Source organism: Trichosurus vulpecula, chromosome 9, assembly GCF_011100635.1.
Source record: "Trichosurus vulpecula isolate mTriVul1 chromosome 9, mTriVul1.pri, whole genome shotgun sequence".
NCBI lineage: Eukaryota > Metazoa > Chordata > Mammalia > Diprotodontia > Phalangeridae > Trichosurus > Trichosurus vulpecula.
In genome coordinates, this window is record NC_050581.1 from 112,138,067 (window position 1) to 112,154,931 (window position 16,865).

General features: G+C 39.2%; 1 protein-coding gene across 2 annotated transcripts in view; it reads left to right on the forward strand.

Annotated features, from left to right (window-relative positions):
* Positions 1-8,217, forward strand: part of LOC118830915 (KAT8 regulatory NSL complex subunit 1-like) — a 178,822-nt gene extending 170,605 nt beyond the window's left edge. For both annotated transcript variants that reach the window (XM_036737996.1, XM_036737997.1), the window contains 5 exons: positions 51-172; positions 1,199-1,253; positions 3,572-3,687; positions 4,181-4,436; positions 5,615-8,217. In XM_036737996.1, the coding sequence (XP_036593891.1) occupies positions 51-172; positions 1,199-1,253; positions 3,572-3,687; positions 4,181-4,436; positions 5,615-5,884 (819 nt within the window). In that variant the 3' untranslated portion in view covers positions 5,885-8,217. The remainder of the gene's footprint in view (positions 1-50; positions 173-1,198; positions 1,254-3,571; positions 3,688-4,180; positions 4,437-5,614) is intronic.
* Positions 8,218-16,865: the final 8,648 nt, after the last annotated feature.

The window sequence follows — 16,865 nt, forward strand, 5'->3', positions numbered from 1 at the left end:
TCATGATATAACTTTTACATTCTTGCTACTACGTGGGACTTGTACTGAAGCAAACCTCAAAGAAGAAACGATCAGAAAACTCCTATGATATCGATAACATTGTGATTCCTATGTCCATGGCAACAGCTGCTCGAGTTGAGAAATTGCAGTACAAAGAGATCCTGACTCCAAGGTATAACTGTTGGTATACAGTTTATTTAAAAAATGGGCTTATTTATTAAAAAATGGACTTATTAATGGCAAAGAAGATACCATTTCTGAAAGTAGTATTGGTGTCACTGTCTTTCAGTAGTAATTGAGAAGTTGCCAAAATAGAGTGGAATAATGGAGTTAAGTCATTGGGAGCCTTTCGTTATCTGTGAAATAACAAACCCCCTATCCTAAGTAAAAGTATTTCTATTTGACCCAGAAATCTCACAAGACAATATAGTCATCAAATAATTGATTGTCTGTCTTACAGATTGTCATTATCTTGGTTTTCTTCATTTTATCACCACTCTTTTGGACCATTTGTTTTATTTTCATCACCTTGTATATTTTCTTTTTTTTTTTTACCTTGTGTATTTTCTGTTTTGTTCTCTCCCCTTGTCAGTGTCTTAACTGCCACTTTTGCTGCTTGTTTTCTAAATATTGATCGAGCCAATTAAGGAATGACTAAAATTTTTAGTTTATGTATTTCTCATGGGCTTCTTACCTTTAATTGAATGTGCCATTCTTGTTTTAATCATAAAGGGAATAAAATGATTGTATTATATTACCATTGAACACTGACTGATAAACATAAATATTTAATCTATAATCAACCCAGAGTGACCTTGTTGGTAAAGGTTATACTTGGCATAAGTCTTTTCTTAGAGAAACTTATCTCGCTAGAGGATAGTCTTAACACTATCTGAATTGAATTTAGTTGGCAGCTGGCAAGTTTGTTTTGGGTTGGCTGGGGGAGGCCAGGCCTGGGGGTCCATGAGAAATCTGTAACCCTGATGAATTTGGTGAAGTGTTTTAAGAAGTGGTTCAGTGAGCTGAATGTTTAGTGATTTTCCGCAAAGCCTTACTTATGCTTCCTATCATCTCATTGATGAGATAGGATAGATATTTTCTCAGTCCTGAGAGGAAAGAGGGAAAAAAAGATAAGTAGTGGTTTCTGAGGCCCTGAGCTGTTGTTGATTTGTAACCTTTCCTGTTCTCTTTTCTTTAGCTGGCGTTTGGTTGAATCAAAAGAACAAGAGACATTAAATCAGATGGATTCAGAAGTAAGAATTAACAAAATGTATTTTATTTAGCATCGGTAGCATAGAGGGTTTCTCTTGTTGGTTGTTCTTAACAAGGATGTGTGGTAGAACCAGAGAGCCTTAATTCATACCCAGATCTGCTACTTATTATCTGTGTGACATTAGGAAAATTGCTTAACCTTTCTGATTCTTATTTTCTTCATTTATAAAGTTAGATCTTTGGATTAGGAGACCATTAAGGACCCCTACATCTTCAGATCAGTGATACTAAGAGCCAATAAGTGAAAATTAGATGGATGCCTTTCTTCAGCTAAGTTAGTTTATATATTTAAAATGCAAAATTATATTAAGATTTTTCACTCAGAAGCTTGCTCACCAAACAAAAGCAATTCATTTGGCCCTGTTATATTGTTTTTAGGTTAATCAGTAAGTAGCTAGAAAACAAATGAAGGCAAAAGACTACTTTATTTGTCTCTTGTTTTCTTTTTAGGGGTCTTTTCTTTCTTTTCTTGTTTGGTTGGTTGGGGTTTTTGTTTTTGGTTTTTTTTTTCCTGAAGAAGAAAAAAAACAAAAAAATGCAATTCTTTCTTCAGGTGAGAGAATGATAGATAGAAAAGTGGAAGCAGTAAGAGCAAGCACAGAAATGTTTCTGTTCTTGGCCTCTGCTTATTTTCTTTATAAAGTCAGAGCTATTTAAATAAACTTAAAGTGGGTTGCTGACAGATGCTAACTTGTTTCTTAATTGTGTACAAGTTATATGGATTTGAGACACAGGAGGCCTTGCAACTGCATTGTTGTGTTAATAGATAGGAAGGAAATAAGAGTGCATCTAGTGCTTACTAGGTACCAGGCACTGTGCTAGGCACTTTACAAAAGTTAGCTCATTTAGTCCTCACAATAGCCCTGGAAGGTAGGTGCTGTCCCCATTTTACAGTTGAGGAAAGTGAGTCAGAGGTTAAGTGACTTGACTAGGGTCATGAAGTTATTAAGTATACAAGACTGGATTTGAATTCAATTCTTCCTGTCTCCAAGACCAGTACTCTATCCTCTGTGCCACCCTATTTCGTGAATACTATCTGCATGTGCCCTATTCACCCTTCTGGCCAATGTAAATTTCTTAGCACATTGACACTAACTTGAGTGCTCATAAAATAAATTCTGGTTGGCAAATAAGAGAAGCATTATCGGAGTTATGTCTTGTGGGGACATAAGAAAGCAATTGGCAGCTGATCAGAGAAATAGTCCTTTAAGTATATTGGTTGCTTTCATTTTCCTTGGCTTTCTGCTCCTGCACTTGTAATCTCTATAGAACATCAAAGAGAGTAACTATTTTGTTGATCTTGCAGTACATGAGCACCTAGTCCTAATCGTTATCAAACTCTGTGTTTAAAATGTAAAGGCAATTCTATTTTACTAGTCACTAAGAGCCCTCTGAACCAAGAGCTTTAGTAGGAGCCAAGCCTTCATGTGGGGTTCTCCTTGTGAGCAACCAAAACAAAGTCAGAGAAAGCCCATAGAGAGACCTGAATTTAAAGTGGCAGTATAGTTGGTCCTATTAATGGTCAAATCTTCATACCCCCTTACTAAAAGTTCATTCCTTCTGCCCTTACTTATGAATCAAAAATTTAAGGATCTATAAGTTCACTGGTGTGGGTATTCCCTCCCACTAACAAATAGCACAACTCTTATATAACTTACACCTCTAAAGTTTCTGTGGCCAAAAAAAATTCATGACTGTAGCTAATATGTTGCTGAACCTCTCTGAACTTAGTTAGGCTAGTTCTAAGCCAACTGACAGGTATCAGACCCCTTCTCAAAGCTTTTCCAGCTTAGGAGAACATTGCCATGGCTTACACTGCAGTGACAGAGCCTTCAAGAATCCAGAGTCATCTTTCCAACACAATGAGATGTTAGGATATGGCTTGAGTATCATGTGAAACATTATAATATCTGATAGGACCATATTGGGACATCGTATGTACTAGTATGACGCCCCTTAGTCATAGTTTAGAGATCGACATGAGCAGAAGTAGTCTTCATCCACCAGCCATGGTTTTCAAGTGTTTACTCCTCTTTCATAGTTACTCACTGGAATGTATTTCAAATGATGATTGTTCAGCCCCTGTGGACTTGTAGAACCCTTGTGCTATCTGCTTTTCTTGAATTGTCACTGACATGTCAGCAAATGTTTTAATACGTACTGTGATTGATAGCACTGTGCTCACTAATGTATATTAGTTTTCCTAATATAAGATCATATGTCTGCTTTATGACTCAGAGAGTTTTATGTTGTGTGTATCCTCATTATGACTTGGTCTGATTGTTTTTTCTTTTCTTAGTTAGAAGACACATCTGACGATGCTTATCGGAGCCGCCACACCAAGCATGAGGAGCTGGAGAGAGCACGCTGGGATTCCTGGACAGCAGCTGCTATTTCCCATAGACGAGGGAACAGGTACATTTTAGTGGGAAAAAATGAGCCTATAGGAGTCAGTAGACCTGGGTTCTAATTCTAATTCTGTCACTTAGTTGTGACAGAATTAATTAGTTGTAATAGTCTGTAATTCTCACTTCTCTGGTCCTCAGTTTCCAGGTCGTTGAAAATTAAGGTGTTAGATTCCAAACTTTTGCAATATGCCAAGGGAAGAAAACCTAGCCTAAAGGGGCCTTAAAGTTACTAAATATACGTATATAAATAAAAGTTAATTAAAATAACACAAGAAAAAAATAAGATCAAGGTGTTTGACTAAATAATATATAGATTGTAAGCTCTCTTCTGATTTTAATAATCCGTGATTCCAGATCTAATTGGATTTTCAATTTGTGAGGGAAAATTTATTTTTGTTTTTTTTTCCTTATGTTGATAATAAAGTTGAGTTGCTTGAGCAACTAGTTAAGGGGCTTTGTTATGAATAACCTAATGGCAATTACCAAATTGTAATTTTTAGCAGATCTTCCAATAAAGGCGAAGGCCGAGGAACTCAGCCTCTCCCTGCTACAAGCCTAGCAGTGTCTCAGCCAGTGTCTCCAGATACAGCATGTCATAATTTTAATGATCTGGCTCATTCTTCTGCTGGAACCTCTAGCCCTGAACCTTGCAGCTTGTTGCAGTCTCTTTCCATCAAGGACAGGACCCCTGTGCCATCTTCTTGCAGTGAAGACACCTGTTCCACTACCACTGATACTGGTGATGATGCAGCACAGGTAAGAATTACCACTGCTTCTCGGAAGTTGCGATATTTCAAATAGGAAAAATTCAGAAAAATAACTTCAGAGGCACCTGTATCCACCTTTAGTATCTTTTCTTTGTGATCATTCTTCCCTCATTAAGAACCTACCTGTTGTTGCTGTTACAAGTGGAGTGCTCTATAATTGCAAATACTGCAGCAAAAATGTGTTTAATATCTTCTGATCTAAGCAGATGCCTTGACCTATATTTTACCTTGCCCAAAGCCAAATCTAAAAGGTTTTAAGGATGAGCTTTGGAGAATGTAAAAGATGGCAAAGCCGTAGCCATTTTAAAGTATGTATTGCCTCTAGATGCCTAGAAGTTTAATTCCCATAGAGTAGAATGTGGATTGCCCAATTTGAGGGCAGGGGCTTGGTCATTTTCATCTTGGTGCAATACTTAGTATAGTGCTTTGCACATTTAATAGATGCTTAATTAATGAATATTGCTATAATTGGTTTTCTATTGTAGTCCTCCTCATTACATAGAATAGGCTAAAACTTCTGACCCACCTAAATTTTATATATCCTTCAAGATAAATTACCAAAAGGTATTGACTGTTTCCATCTGTTTCTAAAGTTAGAGTGTAGTAGTTTTAAAAGTCGTATAGCAATATAAAGACTTCAAGATAGAGTTTGAAAGTGTTTCTCTTTTTCCATTTGTTTTCAGTTTGTTTTTCCCCCTTCTGTGTACTTGACTCTTTACTGATTTTTTTTGTCTTTTTTATATCCTGGATTCCTCTCATTATTCAGTCTTTATATCTCTCCCTCTTCCATGACTGTCTATAGCATTTTACTGTAGGATATTTCTTATTTGTTATATTTGTCAGATAGTTTTTGGTTGCCTCTTCTTTTAAAAGTACTTGGTGCCATGGCAGCTAGGTGACACAGTTGATAGATAGAGCTCCAGCCCAGGAATTAGGAGGAGGACCTGAGTCTGAATCCAACCTTAGACTCTTACTAGCTGTGTGACACTGGGCAAGCCCCTTAACCCCAAATGCCTCAAAAAAAAAAAAGATTAAAAGTAGTTGGTGTAGTTTCTTTATAAATTATATCACTTTTTACTGCGAGCTCTTTACTTAAAGTGGAGGTTTTGATTTTTTTTTCTTTTAAGATCTTGTGCCTTTAATGCTCTTTACTTCCCTGTCTCATAGATAGTCCAGCCCTGGGAGCGCCGTACATTTCCTCTTTCAGACACATCTTGTCAAGCTCTCTTGGATCAGCCTAATAAGCTACTGCCTCCTGTCCCAAAGCCATGGTGTTCAAGCAGAAAGCCCAACCCCAGGACTCAGAACAGCCCCCCAGAATCTCGCCCCATTCCCAGCAGTCTGCCTGAAGGACACTTCCAAGCCAACAGCAGCAGCTGCATAGAGGAGTTCACAAGCCACGAGTGCTTCTCAGCTAGGCTTCTGAAGAACAGATGATGCCTTGGGTTCCCATGACAGGTGCTGTATCACATGCAGGCTCATCTACTTCTGTTCAGTATCCAGAGCTTGGCAGGTGAGCTAGCCCAGCAGAAGGGACCCCAGGAGTGGTGGTCACTGCTCCCCAGGAGACCAGTCATAGGTGGACTTGGGCTTCCTACTACCACAGGTAGGCTGGCTCCAGGATGGGCGAAGTGTGGGAGGCACTTTTATGAGCCTTTGAAGTTCAGGGAAAGGATCTGTGTAGTTTGGGAGAAACTCATCTGCTTAAAGAGTCTGGAGAGAAGGTCTGGCTGGCTCTTCGAAGACCAGCAAGTTTAGAGCTGTGGCTCATTTTAAAGATGGGAGGAAATTGGAAGAACCAGATTGGAAAGAGTGGATATGCCTTTGTAGATTTCTGGTTCTTGGGCATCTCAGGGTTGGTGAGTGTGCCCAAGAACACTCAGGCAGCTCTCAGGGCATTTAGTCTGTGCTCTTGCATGTAAGTAAGAAATAGAGCCACTTTGCAGGGGCAGACAAAGGCTGTTGCAGCCTCCCAGCTTTCTGGGTCTTACATGCTTTCCCAGGAAGCTGATTACAATGCAGATACAGGTGTATGTGGAGGAGATTCAGAATTTCAATGGCTATTCCATTCCCATAGGCTCTGGAGCTTGTTTCTTTGTTGTCTAGCATAAACATGGCTTCCTGGCTCCTTACAGTAGATGAAGATCAGGGTCTTCAATGTATATGGATTGGGTTCTGTTAAGTCATATAGACACCTGATTCCAAATTTCTAATAAGTTCCGTTGTTTGCAATTTATTGTATTGGTAATAATTTCTCCCAGTCACTTAATGACTTGGATGGCTGAGTTTCGTATCCACAGTGTCTTCGAAGCCATCCATTTTGGAAAGGAGGGCTTCATCAGTGTTGAAGATACACATTACGTTGGGAATACCAGTGAAGTTAAACAAGTGTCAGCTTTCTTGCTTGATGCTAGAGTTAACATGCTTTCTTCAAGTCCCTGTAGGGAAATAGAAGGGTTATGTAGCCTTCTGAGGAGTGTCTTTGTAGCACATGGTTCTCAAAGCTATCCAGAATGGAGCTCTCACTTACACATGCATGTGATGGAGCTGGATCAAGGAGGACTGGAATGTCTCTGTCTGAGAAAATTACCCTACCCCCTATTTCTTCTGTTTACTATCGATGATGATGATGATGATAATAATTATTCTACTACATGAAGAGAGCCTTTAACTTGCCAAAGACCTCAGAGACAGGCTTCTCCTTTCTTAACCCTGTGATTGATCTGTTATTCCTTAATACCATGGCTTCGGTGTCAGCCTGCCCAAAGGCAGTGGCCTCCATTAGACCTTTCAAAGCCTTTTAGAGTCCTCTGTTTCCGTGGCAGATCTGAAAGGGACCAGTATTGTTACTGTGTCCCTTTCTGATTTCACATTACTGCCAGTTCCTATGGGGTTTTTTGAAAATTAATAAAATTAAAACCACAAATTAGGTAACAGACCTCCTGCCCATGTCTAGACCCTTCAGTCATATACATGTACTGGGTTCCAGATAGCTCTGTGTTGTTTGGAAAGATCTGCCATGTCAATCATATTTTTGGTATGTGAGGCCCACCCAAAACGTGTGTTCTAAGAAAGCCATGGATTCTTCAGTAAGAGTGCTGCAATATTTACTTACAGATATAGGTGTTTCTTTTGCCCTGTAACTTAAAGATCTGTCTCTTCTTGTAATAGTAATAGTTTCCCATCATCTGGTATTCAACACTACTAAACTATCCATTTTCTTTCCATATCTCCAAGCACTCAAGCTACAACTTCCCTAGGTTTAACTCTTTTATTAGTTGCTAAATGGGAAAATGTCTTGAATTCCCATGGAACAATGTCACATTTTATTAGTCTTAGCATGGCGCAACAGCTCTGGTTCTGTAAATCTCTTGCCATTTTTAGGCTGTTTTTAGTCATAACGTTCATGAAATCTGTTTAGCTATCCTGATTGTTTCAACCAGTTGACAGATAATTAATGTTACATTTCAGTCCCTTTCACCCTTACCTACTGTATGTATACATTTGTCACTTTTGGTGTAACCAATTTGTACATACTTTATACCCTTATCATTTTTTATTTTGTGTTCTTTTGGATGGGTGAGAAGTGATGATCTGCAGATGAAACACAGGGACTGTTAGCTGCTGTAATGTCTGAAGGAAGCAAAGTGCATTTCATTGGCAATGTTATAAAACATGTTTCACAGTAACTACTTCAAAGCGCTTTGTGCTCAACACTAAAGCTAAGGAGAAAAAAATAAACATGTAATTTACCAAAGTGTTCAAATGAATCTATCTTCTTTGAAATCTTTGTGTCTTAATTTTAATTAGGGGTCTTTTTTGTTTAAAGTGGGTAAAAGTATATTAAGCGAACAGAGCTATATTTTAAAAACTTAATTACATGACTAGTCATTTCTATGTTTTGTTAATTTAGAGATAAAGGGATATAAAGCCAGGCTTCATTTATTACCGGTGTTCTCCTTTATTCGGTAGGAGTATGGAATGAGTCCGTAACAGGCCCACTCATTGAATCTGATGGAAAGGTAGTGATATATATGACGGTGGTAAAGAGCTACGAGCTCTTAAAAGAATGCTCATGACTGAGTGAGGAAAAGCCTTATTTTTTTCTTTTTCATCTGTTTCAAGGGTAGGGGGGAAAGTTTTGTTTTTTCCTTAAGCAAGGCAAGTGGGTCTTTGTAGGCAGAACTTAGAAGGAATCCAGTCCCTGCCCAACAACTTGGCCTTCACCTCCAAGTATTACTTCACCAACCCACTGCATATAGTTCTAGATGAAGGGTATGATATATGACTTGTTGAGAAGACTTGGATTCAAATTCTGCCTCAGACATTCATTAGCTTTGTGACCATGGGCAATTCACTTAATCTCTCTAAGTCTCAGTTTTCTAATCTATAAAATGAGAGGGTTTAACTGAATGGCCACCAGAGTCTCTTCTGTCACCAAATCTACGAATCCATTACTACTATAAAGTCAGAGGGATTTCCAGGCCTGTGTATCATAGATCTGATAATATAATTGTAATATTTCACCCTCTCTGATACACATTATTTGGCCATAAAGAAGTGATGGCGAGCAGCTAGGTGGCGCAGGGAGTAGAGCACCGGCCCTGGAGTCAGGACGACCTGAGTTCAAATGTAGCCTCAGACACTTGACACACTTACTAGCTGTGTGACCTTGGGCAAGTCACTTAACCCCCAATTGCCCTGCCTTCCCCCTTTCCAAAAAAAAAAAAAAAGAAGTGACACCTCCTAAAAGTATTTCTAGGCCTGTACATTTCACAGCCTTTTCCATTCTGAAACATTCCTGTCCATTTCTAAACTTATCACAGTATGGTCAGAGGATAGTAAGAAGTGTTTTTGCATAAAAACTGATGTGAAACCAAGAAAGATTGTGCTAGTGAGAATGAGGAGACAGCAGGGAAAAAAATACAGCCTCTGCAAAGGGAATGCTTCATTAAGATGGGAGAAAAATGAGCACAAAGTTACATAACCTAGAGACAGTGGCCTTTTGAATATTGTGGCCAGGAGTCCAAAAGAAGAGCCACAAAAGATCTGTGTCCATGATAGCTACTGAGCTGATTTCCCAAAGTAGACCTGATGAAAAGAAAATGATTGACAAGAGGATTTGAACAGGCTGCTAGCCCTAGTGCATTGCAAATAAATACAGCCTACATGAGCCCCTGTGCTTTTATAAATCCCTCAAATACCGAGCAGCTAAATTTGGACAATCGACCCAAAAGGGAAAGAGTTAGCAAAATCAACTGATAACAAGGTGAAAAGGAATGAAAAGAAAGCTAAGATATTCATACACAATCAGAATGAAAACAAAGACATCATTCCCTTCTGAATACACCAAGTTAATTCCCTTTCTGGAGCTGTCACCAATGCCCTTCTTTTTCCTTGTAATCCTTCAAAATTTATATTGTCCTGTGGAGACATCATCTTATATTTCCTTGTAACATTTCTACCTTTTGATTGTCCTTCCTAATATTTACATTTGGTTTCATTGACTGAGGCTGCTTTTGATTATCACAATCAGATTTTACCTACATAACATTAAAAAAATTTTTTTTGGATAGGAATCCCTTTGTCCATACAGTGTAATTTGCCTCAGGCCCTTCATACAAATAAAAGCCAGGTTGGCAGTAGTACACACAGAAAACACACTATTTAGGCCTTCATAGCAGTGTGTGTTGAGTTAAATAAACTGAGTGACATGTTTATTGGGAAATACGTTCTGGGCCATTTCTTCATGTTATTCATTCACAAAGACCCTTTTTCTGGCAGAGATATGAAAGGAAGGGGCCATTTTAATTTAAAGGCATTTCGTAAAATGTCAGTTTCATTTTTTTTTCCATTTGGTCATGTAACTGAATAATTTCACCTAAGATATTCTGTGGCTCTTTAGCCCACCAGGCAGACTATTTGTGTTTACCAAGGGTTTTCATGTAGTTATTTGGTGAGATCTTGAGATCAGAGGTTTCATCAGGAAGCCATGAATTGTAGTTTATTCAAGTTTGTTTTTTCTTTAGAAACCCACTGTAGAATGACAGATTCTTTGTCTCCCATCTTCAGTAATGTTTTGAGCCCTGCTGCTGATTGTTAGCTCAGTCTCTGCTCCATCCTCATGCTTATAGCCCTGTAGGGCAGTAAAAAGATAACGGATACTGCTTTACCTTTATAGGTGAAAAATTGAGTAATTTCTTCTACATCTGCCGAGATACTTTAGCCTCTTTCGTTTCTTTTGAGGGGGGAAGGCAGGGCAGTTGGGGTTAAGTGACTTGCCCAAGGTCACACAGCTAGTAAGTGTGTCAAGTGTCTGACGCCGGATTTGAACTCAGGTCCTCCTGACTCCAGGGTCGGTGCTCTACTCACTGTGCCACCTAGTTGTCCCAGTCTCTTTTTTGTAGTGACTACATGTATACTATATAAGGTGTAACTATAAAGTAAAGAAACGAATTTTTACAAAGAGTTTTGTGGGATTAGTTGTTCAGTCATCCTCAGAGGATGTGCTTAGACACAACAGGTTCTTGCTAGGTATGCTGAGAATGTATGAAACATAGACTTGCAATTAGATAGCCTGCATCTCCCAACTTTTCTGTAGCATTCCAAGAATCCTCATAGCAAAGAGTAATACTGTATTATGACACAAAAACAAGTTTGAGAACCACTAGTCTAGTTACTTTATACATGCCTTGTTTTTTCTAAATACTATGAAGTATTTTCCTTCTAAGAACCATTGTACTATAATGCCCGCTCTGAGATATTCTCCAAAGGTGGAATCTTTTGTGGGTTAGATCCCCAGAAGAATTCTCAACCTTCCAGAAGGTAACCCTGTGGGTACTCATAAATATTCACCATTGCTTCTCATTAACAACCAGTAGGCTTAATTAGCTCCTAACAAAGGCATTGATTCAAATGGCATAGCAAGAACAGTATATCCACCACAAACATCCTTCCTTCACCTGTAGAATAATCCCCCACAAATGCACACTATCTCTGGGGAGAGGGTGAGCACAAACTGAAAAGTACAGCTAAGGCACACATGGAAGGAGCACTCTCACAGGGTCTCCATGTCCTTTCTCTCTTCAGAAAGTCCTCATGAAGTTCACTGCTGGGTAGGATTGTTCCAGTGGTAGACTAGGTTTTGCTTCTTAAAAGACAGCTATAATCTCTACTACCTTCGGCTTCAGGCTGGCCTAAAATCCTTGGCTCAAGTACTGCTCTGCTATTTCAGAAAGAGCAAGAAAATTTTAGCCTAGGATTGGCAGGAGCCTCCCCAGTTCACTCCTTCCGCGCCTGGACCTGCCATCTGAGGCATGCCATGTGCCAGACAGAAGGTATGAGAGCAGAGATTTTTAGCCTTTGAACAGATCTTCCTGATTCTGGACTAGATATCGTCATTGATGGACCTCACCCTAACTTAAAATGACCATCTAATACATATCTCAAATCTTCATCTCAACAAGATGGGCCATAACCAGGCTATAGTACTCTTACCAAGTCTTTTTGTTTTGTTTTCTTTAATTCTAAGGTTCTCTTCTCAAATGAGTTGTTTTGGAAAAGGTACTGGGAAAATCTATACTTTGGAGCCAAGTTCATTGCCTCTAATGCCTATCCATCTGTCTCCTTGTCTTTTTTTATTTTGAGATAAGCTACTGAAAGCCTCACGTTCTTAACTAGGGGTCCTTTATAAGGTACAGATTTATCTGCTCTTTCTGAACAGGAATCATACTTTATATTTCTTTATCTCTACAGTCTGCCCCTGATCTCCTGTAAATTTGCCAAAACCTGAAGGAGTCATCTTCAAACAAATCTCAATTTTAAGTGACCCCTTCAGAATATTTCTCCGTGTAGTCCTATCTTACAACTCATCCGAGTTATTGCTACTGTGACATACTGAAAAGAGCTACTAGTTGGTAAGACTTTGGGGATTAGGCAGAATTGAATTAGGTAGTCTCTGGGATAACCTCCAAACTCTGATATTCTCTTGAGTGTTGGACATTAAGTGAGAAGACTCAAGTCTGAATCCTCTCTGAGACTCTTTAATAACTGTGACCTTGGACAAGTCATTTAACTCCTCAGAGCTTCAGTTTCCTAATTTGTAAAAAGGTGATAGTAATACTTGCTCTCAAAAATTACTTAGGAAAGGCTTATCTATTTGATAGGAAATAAAGGATAAACTAGGGCAGTTATGTGGCAGAGTGGATAGAGCACTGAGATTAGAATCAGGAAGACTCCTCTTCCTGAGTTCAAATTGGGCCTCAGACATGTACTAGCTCTGTGGCCCTGGGGCAAGTCACTTCACCCCGTTTGCCTCAGTTCCTCAGTCTGTTAAATGATCTGGAGAAGGAAATGGCAAACTACTCCAGTATTTTCACCAACAAACAAACAAACAAATGAGTCAGAAAGAGTCAGAAACGACTTAACAATAACAAAGGATAAACTAGAAAGCAGCCTGGCGTAAATTAAAACTGTAATAATAATTTTATCAACATTTTATACCATATACCACAGTAAATTCAAAGTGGGTACATAACCTGAGTATTATAGATCATACCATAAAAAAAAAATAGAAGCGAACCAGATCAGACACCTTTCACACCTAGGTCTGGGGGTGGATTCTTAACCAAACAAGGGATAAGAGGCAATTAAAGAAAATAAGTAACCTGCATGAACAAAATTAATGCATCTAGAATAAGAGAGGCTATTGACTGGTAAAAAATGTTTAAATGCTAATAAAAGGTCTCATACTGAAGATAGATGATAAGTAATAGAAGACCAAAAATCATTCTCCAATAGATACGTGTTCAAAGGATATGAACAGTTTTCAAAACAATTGTAAATTGTTAACAGCCACATGAAAGAGTGCTTCAACTAATAAGAGAATAGAAATCAAAATAACTGAGGTTTCACTTTATACCCCCAAAATTGGCAAAGATGAGTACTAGTCCTGTCAATTCTGATCACTCAGTAACATTCCATTCTACTTCTATATCAAAATTAGTCTAGCCGTACCTCATTACTGGGCATCTTTATGTTTCCAGTTCTTTCCTACGGCAGGAAAGGGGAAGAGGGAGTTTCCAAAAAAAATTTCATTAAACATTCAGAGCTAGAATCCTCATTTTAAATGAGGTTATTAAAGAAAATGGGAATGTTTACCCTGAAGAAGGAAAACTTAACAGGTGGTTGAATGCAAGTTAACGGGGAAGTTAGAATGCCTCCACCACTGACTATTCTTATTTCTTCTCATCTTTGCAATTTTGGACAACTTGGAAATGAAGGTGATGTTAAAAATAAAAGACCAATTAAAAATATTTTTAAGTGCTACTTCCCTTGGCCTGGACTAGGTTGATCATGTTACCTAGTCCCTGTGTAGCTACAGATCTTTTATCTCCCTTTCTGAGATGCATCTCTAGGCAGTCGTGGAAAACCATCCTTGATTCCCCTGAATGACTCATGCTTGGTTTAATGTATTGAACACCTGCTACGTGTCTATTTCTGTATCATTGAGGGGAGTGTGGGTGGGACAGAGCTGGACCTGTGATTTTATCAGCACGAGTCGCTTCTGATATGGAAACTTCCACCAGTGCAGATGGTCATTTCATCTGTAACTGAGTTTGAGTTCCTTGGGATATCAAGAGATTAAGTGACTTGTTTATGGTCAAGTAACTAGTATGTATCAGGAGCAAGATTCCAAGGACAGCCCTCCATCAGCTACACCATGTTGCCTGCGTAATAGTAAAAGTAGTAAATTGCTTTTATTAAGGTGCCCAAGAATCATAGGAGACCCAAGTACACTGAGTGGTCAGAAAAGGGAGTCTTCTGCTTAAATGATTAGAAACTCAAATACTAACTTCTCTCCATATGCTTTACACTTCTTAACTCCATTCTCTGTCCTTAACAGGACCTCCAAAACTAGCCAACCTATCTAAACAAGTTGACATAAATACATGAAATTAGGACTTCTATCAGGGTGCCCCTCTCATGTTGATTAAGACTAGTTTTGTTTTGTATTTACCTGAAATACAACGAAGCTGTCCCTGGAACTTGATTGGCCCTGGGGGGCTAATGCTAAAGATATAGCTCCCTTAAAGCAGCTTCCTGGTAGCTTATGGCCATGTTGAAGTATTGACATTATTATGGCTTCCTGGTCACTTAAGGACATTCCATCCTTATGGAATCCAGGCCCTTCATACTTGGCAGAGGCTCCAAGGCTACTCAGGTCACCGCACCCTGCCCTATTGACCAGATCCTTTTCTCATGTGGAATCAAAACAAACCTAAAAGCTGTGGTATTTTTATTGAACATCGTTTATAAACTATTATTAACTGTTGAATGACAATTCCAAAAGACTCACAAGGGAAAATGCTCTCCATATCCAGAGAAAGAACTGTGGAGTCTGGATGCAGATGGAAGCACAATATTTTCTTTGTTTTTTTGTTTTTTCTTTCTTACAGTTTTTTCCTTTTGCTCTGATTCTCCTTTCACAGCATGACTAACGTGGATATATGTTTAATAGGATTGTACATGTATAGGCTATATCAGATTGCTGCCATCTTGGGGAGGGAAGGGGGAAAATTTAGAACTCAAAATCTTATAAAAGTGAATGTTGAAAACTAAAAATAAATTAATCTTGAAAAAAGAGGGGGAAAGGAAGTCAGGCATCTAGAGGCACCATCAGGCAGACCTGTTTTTTTCAATTATAAAATGGAAAGTAGATACGGAATCAAATCTATTAATGGAACAAATATGTCAATTATTAAAATAATTGAAAGATTTAAAATATGTATAGTTTTCTACTTTATAAAACTTCTAAACCAATAGAAGACAAGATAGAAACACGTTATATGCAACATCACATGTATATTAAAAGAGGGTACAAAACAGAGGATCTTTTCATTCACATCTCATTTCTGTCCACAGATTCTTTGCTCTGAAGCCCTTCATTTAGAAAGTATTGACTCATTTTTGGAGATTAAAGGAAGTTCAGACACCTAGTGCAGACATCTAATTTTGTGCAGGAAGAAGTACACATAAAGAGGATGTGACTCTACTTCGGTCACACAGCTAATCAGACTTGAATCCACAGTTCCTTACCCATCTAGCATATTTGGTAAAGGAACAAGACAGCAGTGTGGCTCACATTGTAGTTAAAGTGAGGGAATTGCAATGCAAACACAGATGGGATTATCAGATGACTAAATACTGAGACACCACTTTGGCAATCTATGTCTAGAGCCATTAGCAGCTCAGCTCTACCTCCAATCTTAAATTCCTCCCCAAGCCTACCTTTATAGAGGACTCAGAACCTTCCAGGTAACACCATTTTCCACCAGCAGGTCTGTTTGGCTTCAGCCCTGTGCCAGATAACCCCCACACCACTTCTCTTTGCGTGTTGCCTCCCCCATTGGATGCAAGTTCCTCGAGAGTAGGACAGGGACTGTCTTTTTTTATTTATATCCCCTGTGCTTAGCACAGTGCTTGGCACATAGGTACTTAATGTTTATTGAACTGAATTGTGATATACAGAGTCCCTCTCAATGGAACAGAGGGCAGACTCCCGCTGACAGAAGTTAGTTCAGTGGCTGTCGAAAGAGCCTGCCAGGGAGATAGAGAAAGCACAGGGTCCAAATCGCCTGGTTGTTGTTGACCGGCCTGTAGAAGTTGACTGCCAGTGTAAGACAACTGAAAGTCAATTGACCCAGCACATTCAGCAAATAGAGACAAGTTCTCAATTTTTAAGAACTATGTAATGAAATCACAGTGACAGCACAACTAAATGTTAATGGGACCCACAGGCAGAAACTTGAGAAGCTTTGCCTGGAAGTGCTGCCCCCAATCCAGAAGTTTCACTGCATTGCTCAGAACCATAAGACATGAAATTGAGAGCAAGAGTATGTGGGAGACTTGGCAACCAGTAGTTAGAAATCCTGGTTTTTATCATCTGCTCCCTAGAAGGTAATTTCTTTGAGTGCAGCAGAGTGGGGAGGTTCTAAGAGAAACTTCCAACATCAGCCTGAGGAGTCAGCAGAGCAGTACCTGCTAGGGGCTTGGTTGAGTGGAGCCTGTAGCTCAGTAGCTGAGCTGCTTGGGCTTGAGGAGCTAGTTTTGTGAGGACTTCCTTTTGCAGAGCCAGTTGATTCAGTCTGCATGGAAACCTCCCTGTGTCCTCTCTCAGGTGGCTAAGGTGGGAAAGTTACACGTATCTGGCTCCCCTTGGAGAACCACAAAGGAAGGATTGATATTCCTAAATGAGATGGGTTTGATATATTGAATCTACATGGACCCTTCCCACTAGTCTGTCTCAGGGTCATTTATGTCCTACTTTCTAGGCAGAACCCCAGTCAAATGGCTTCAGGCTTTAGCTATAGGTCGTCTTTACCACCCACCCATACAGGTACTGGTTGATCAACTAGTG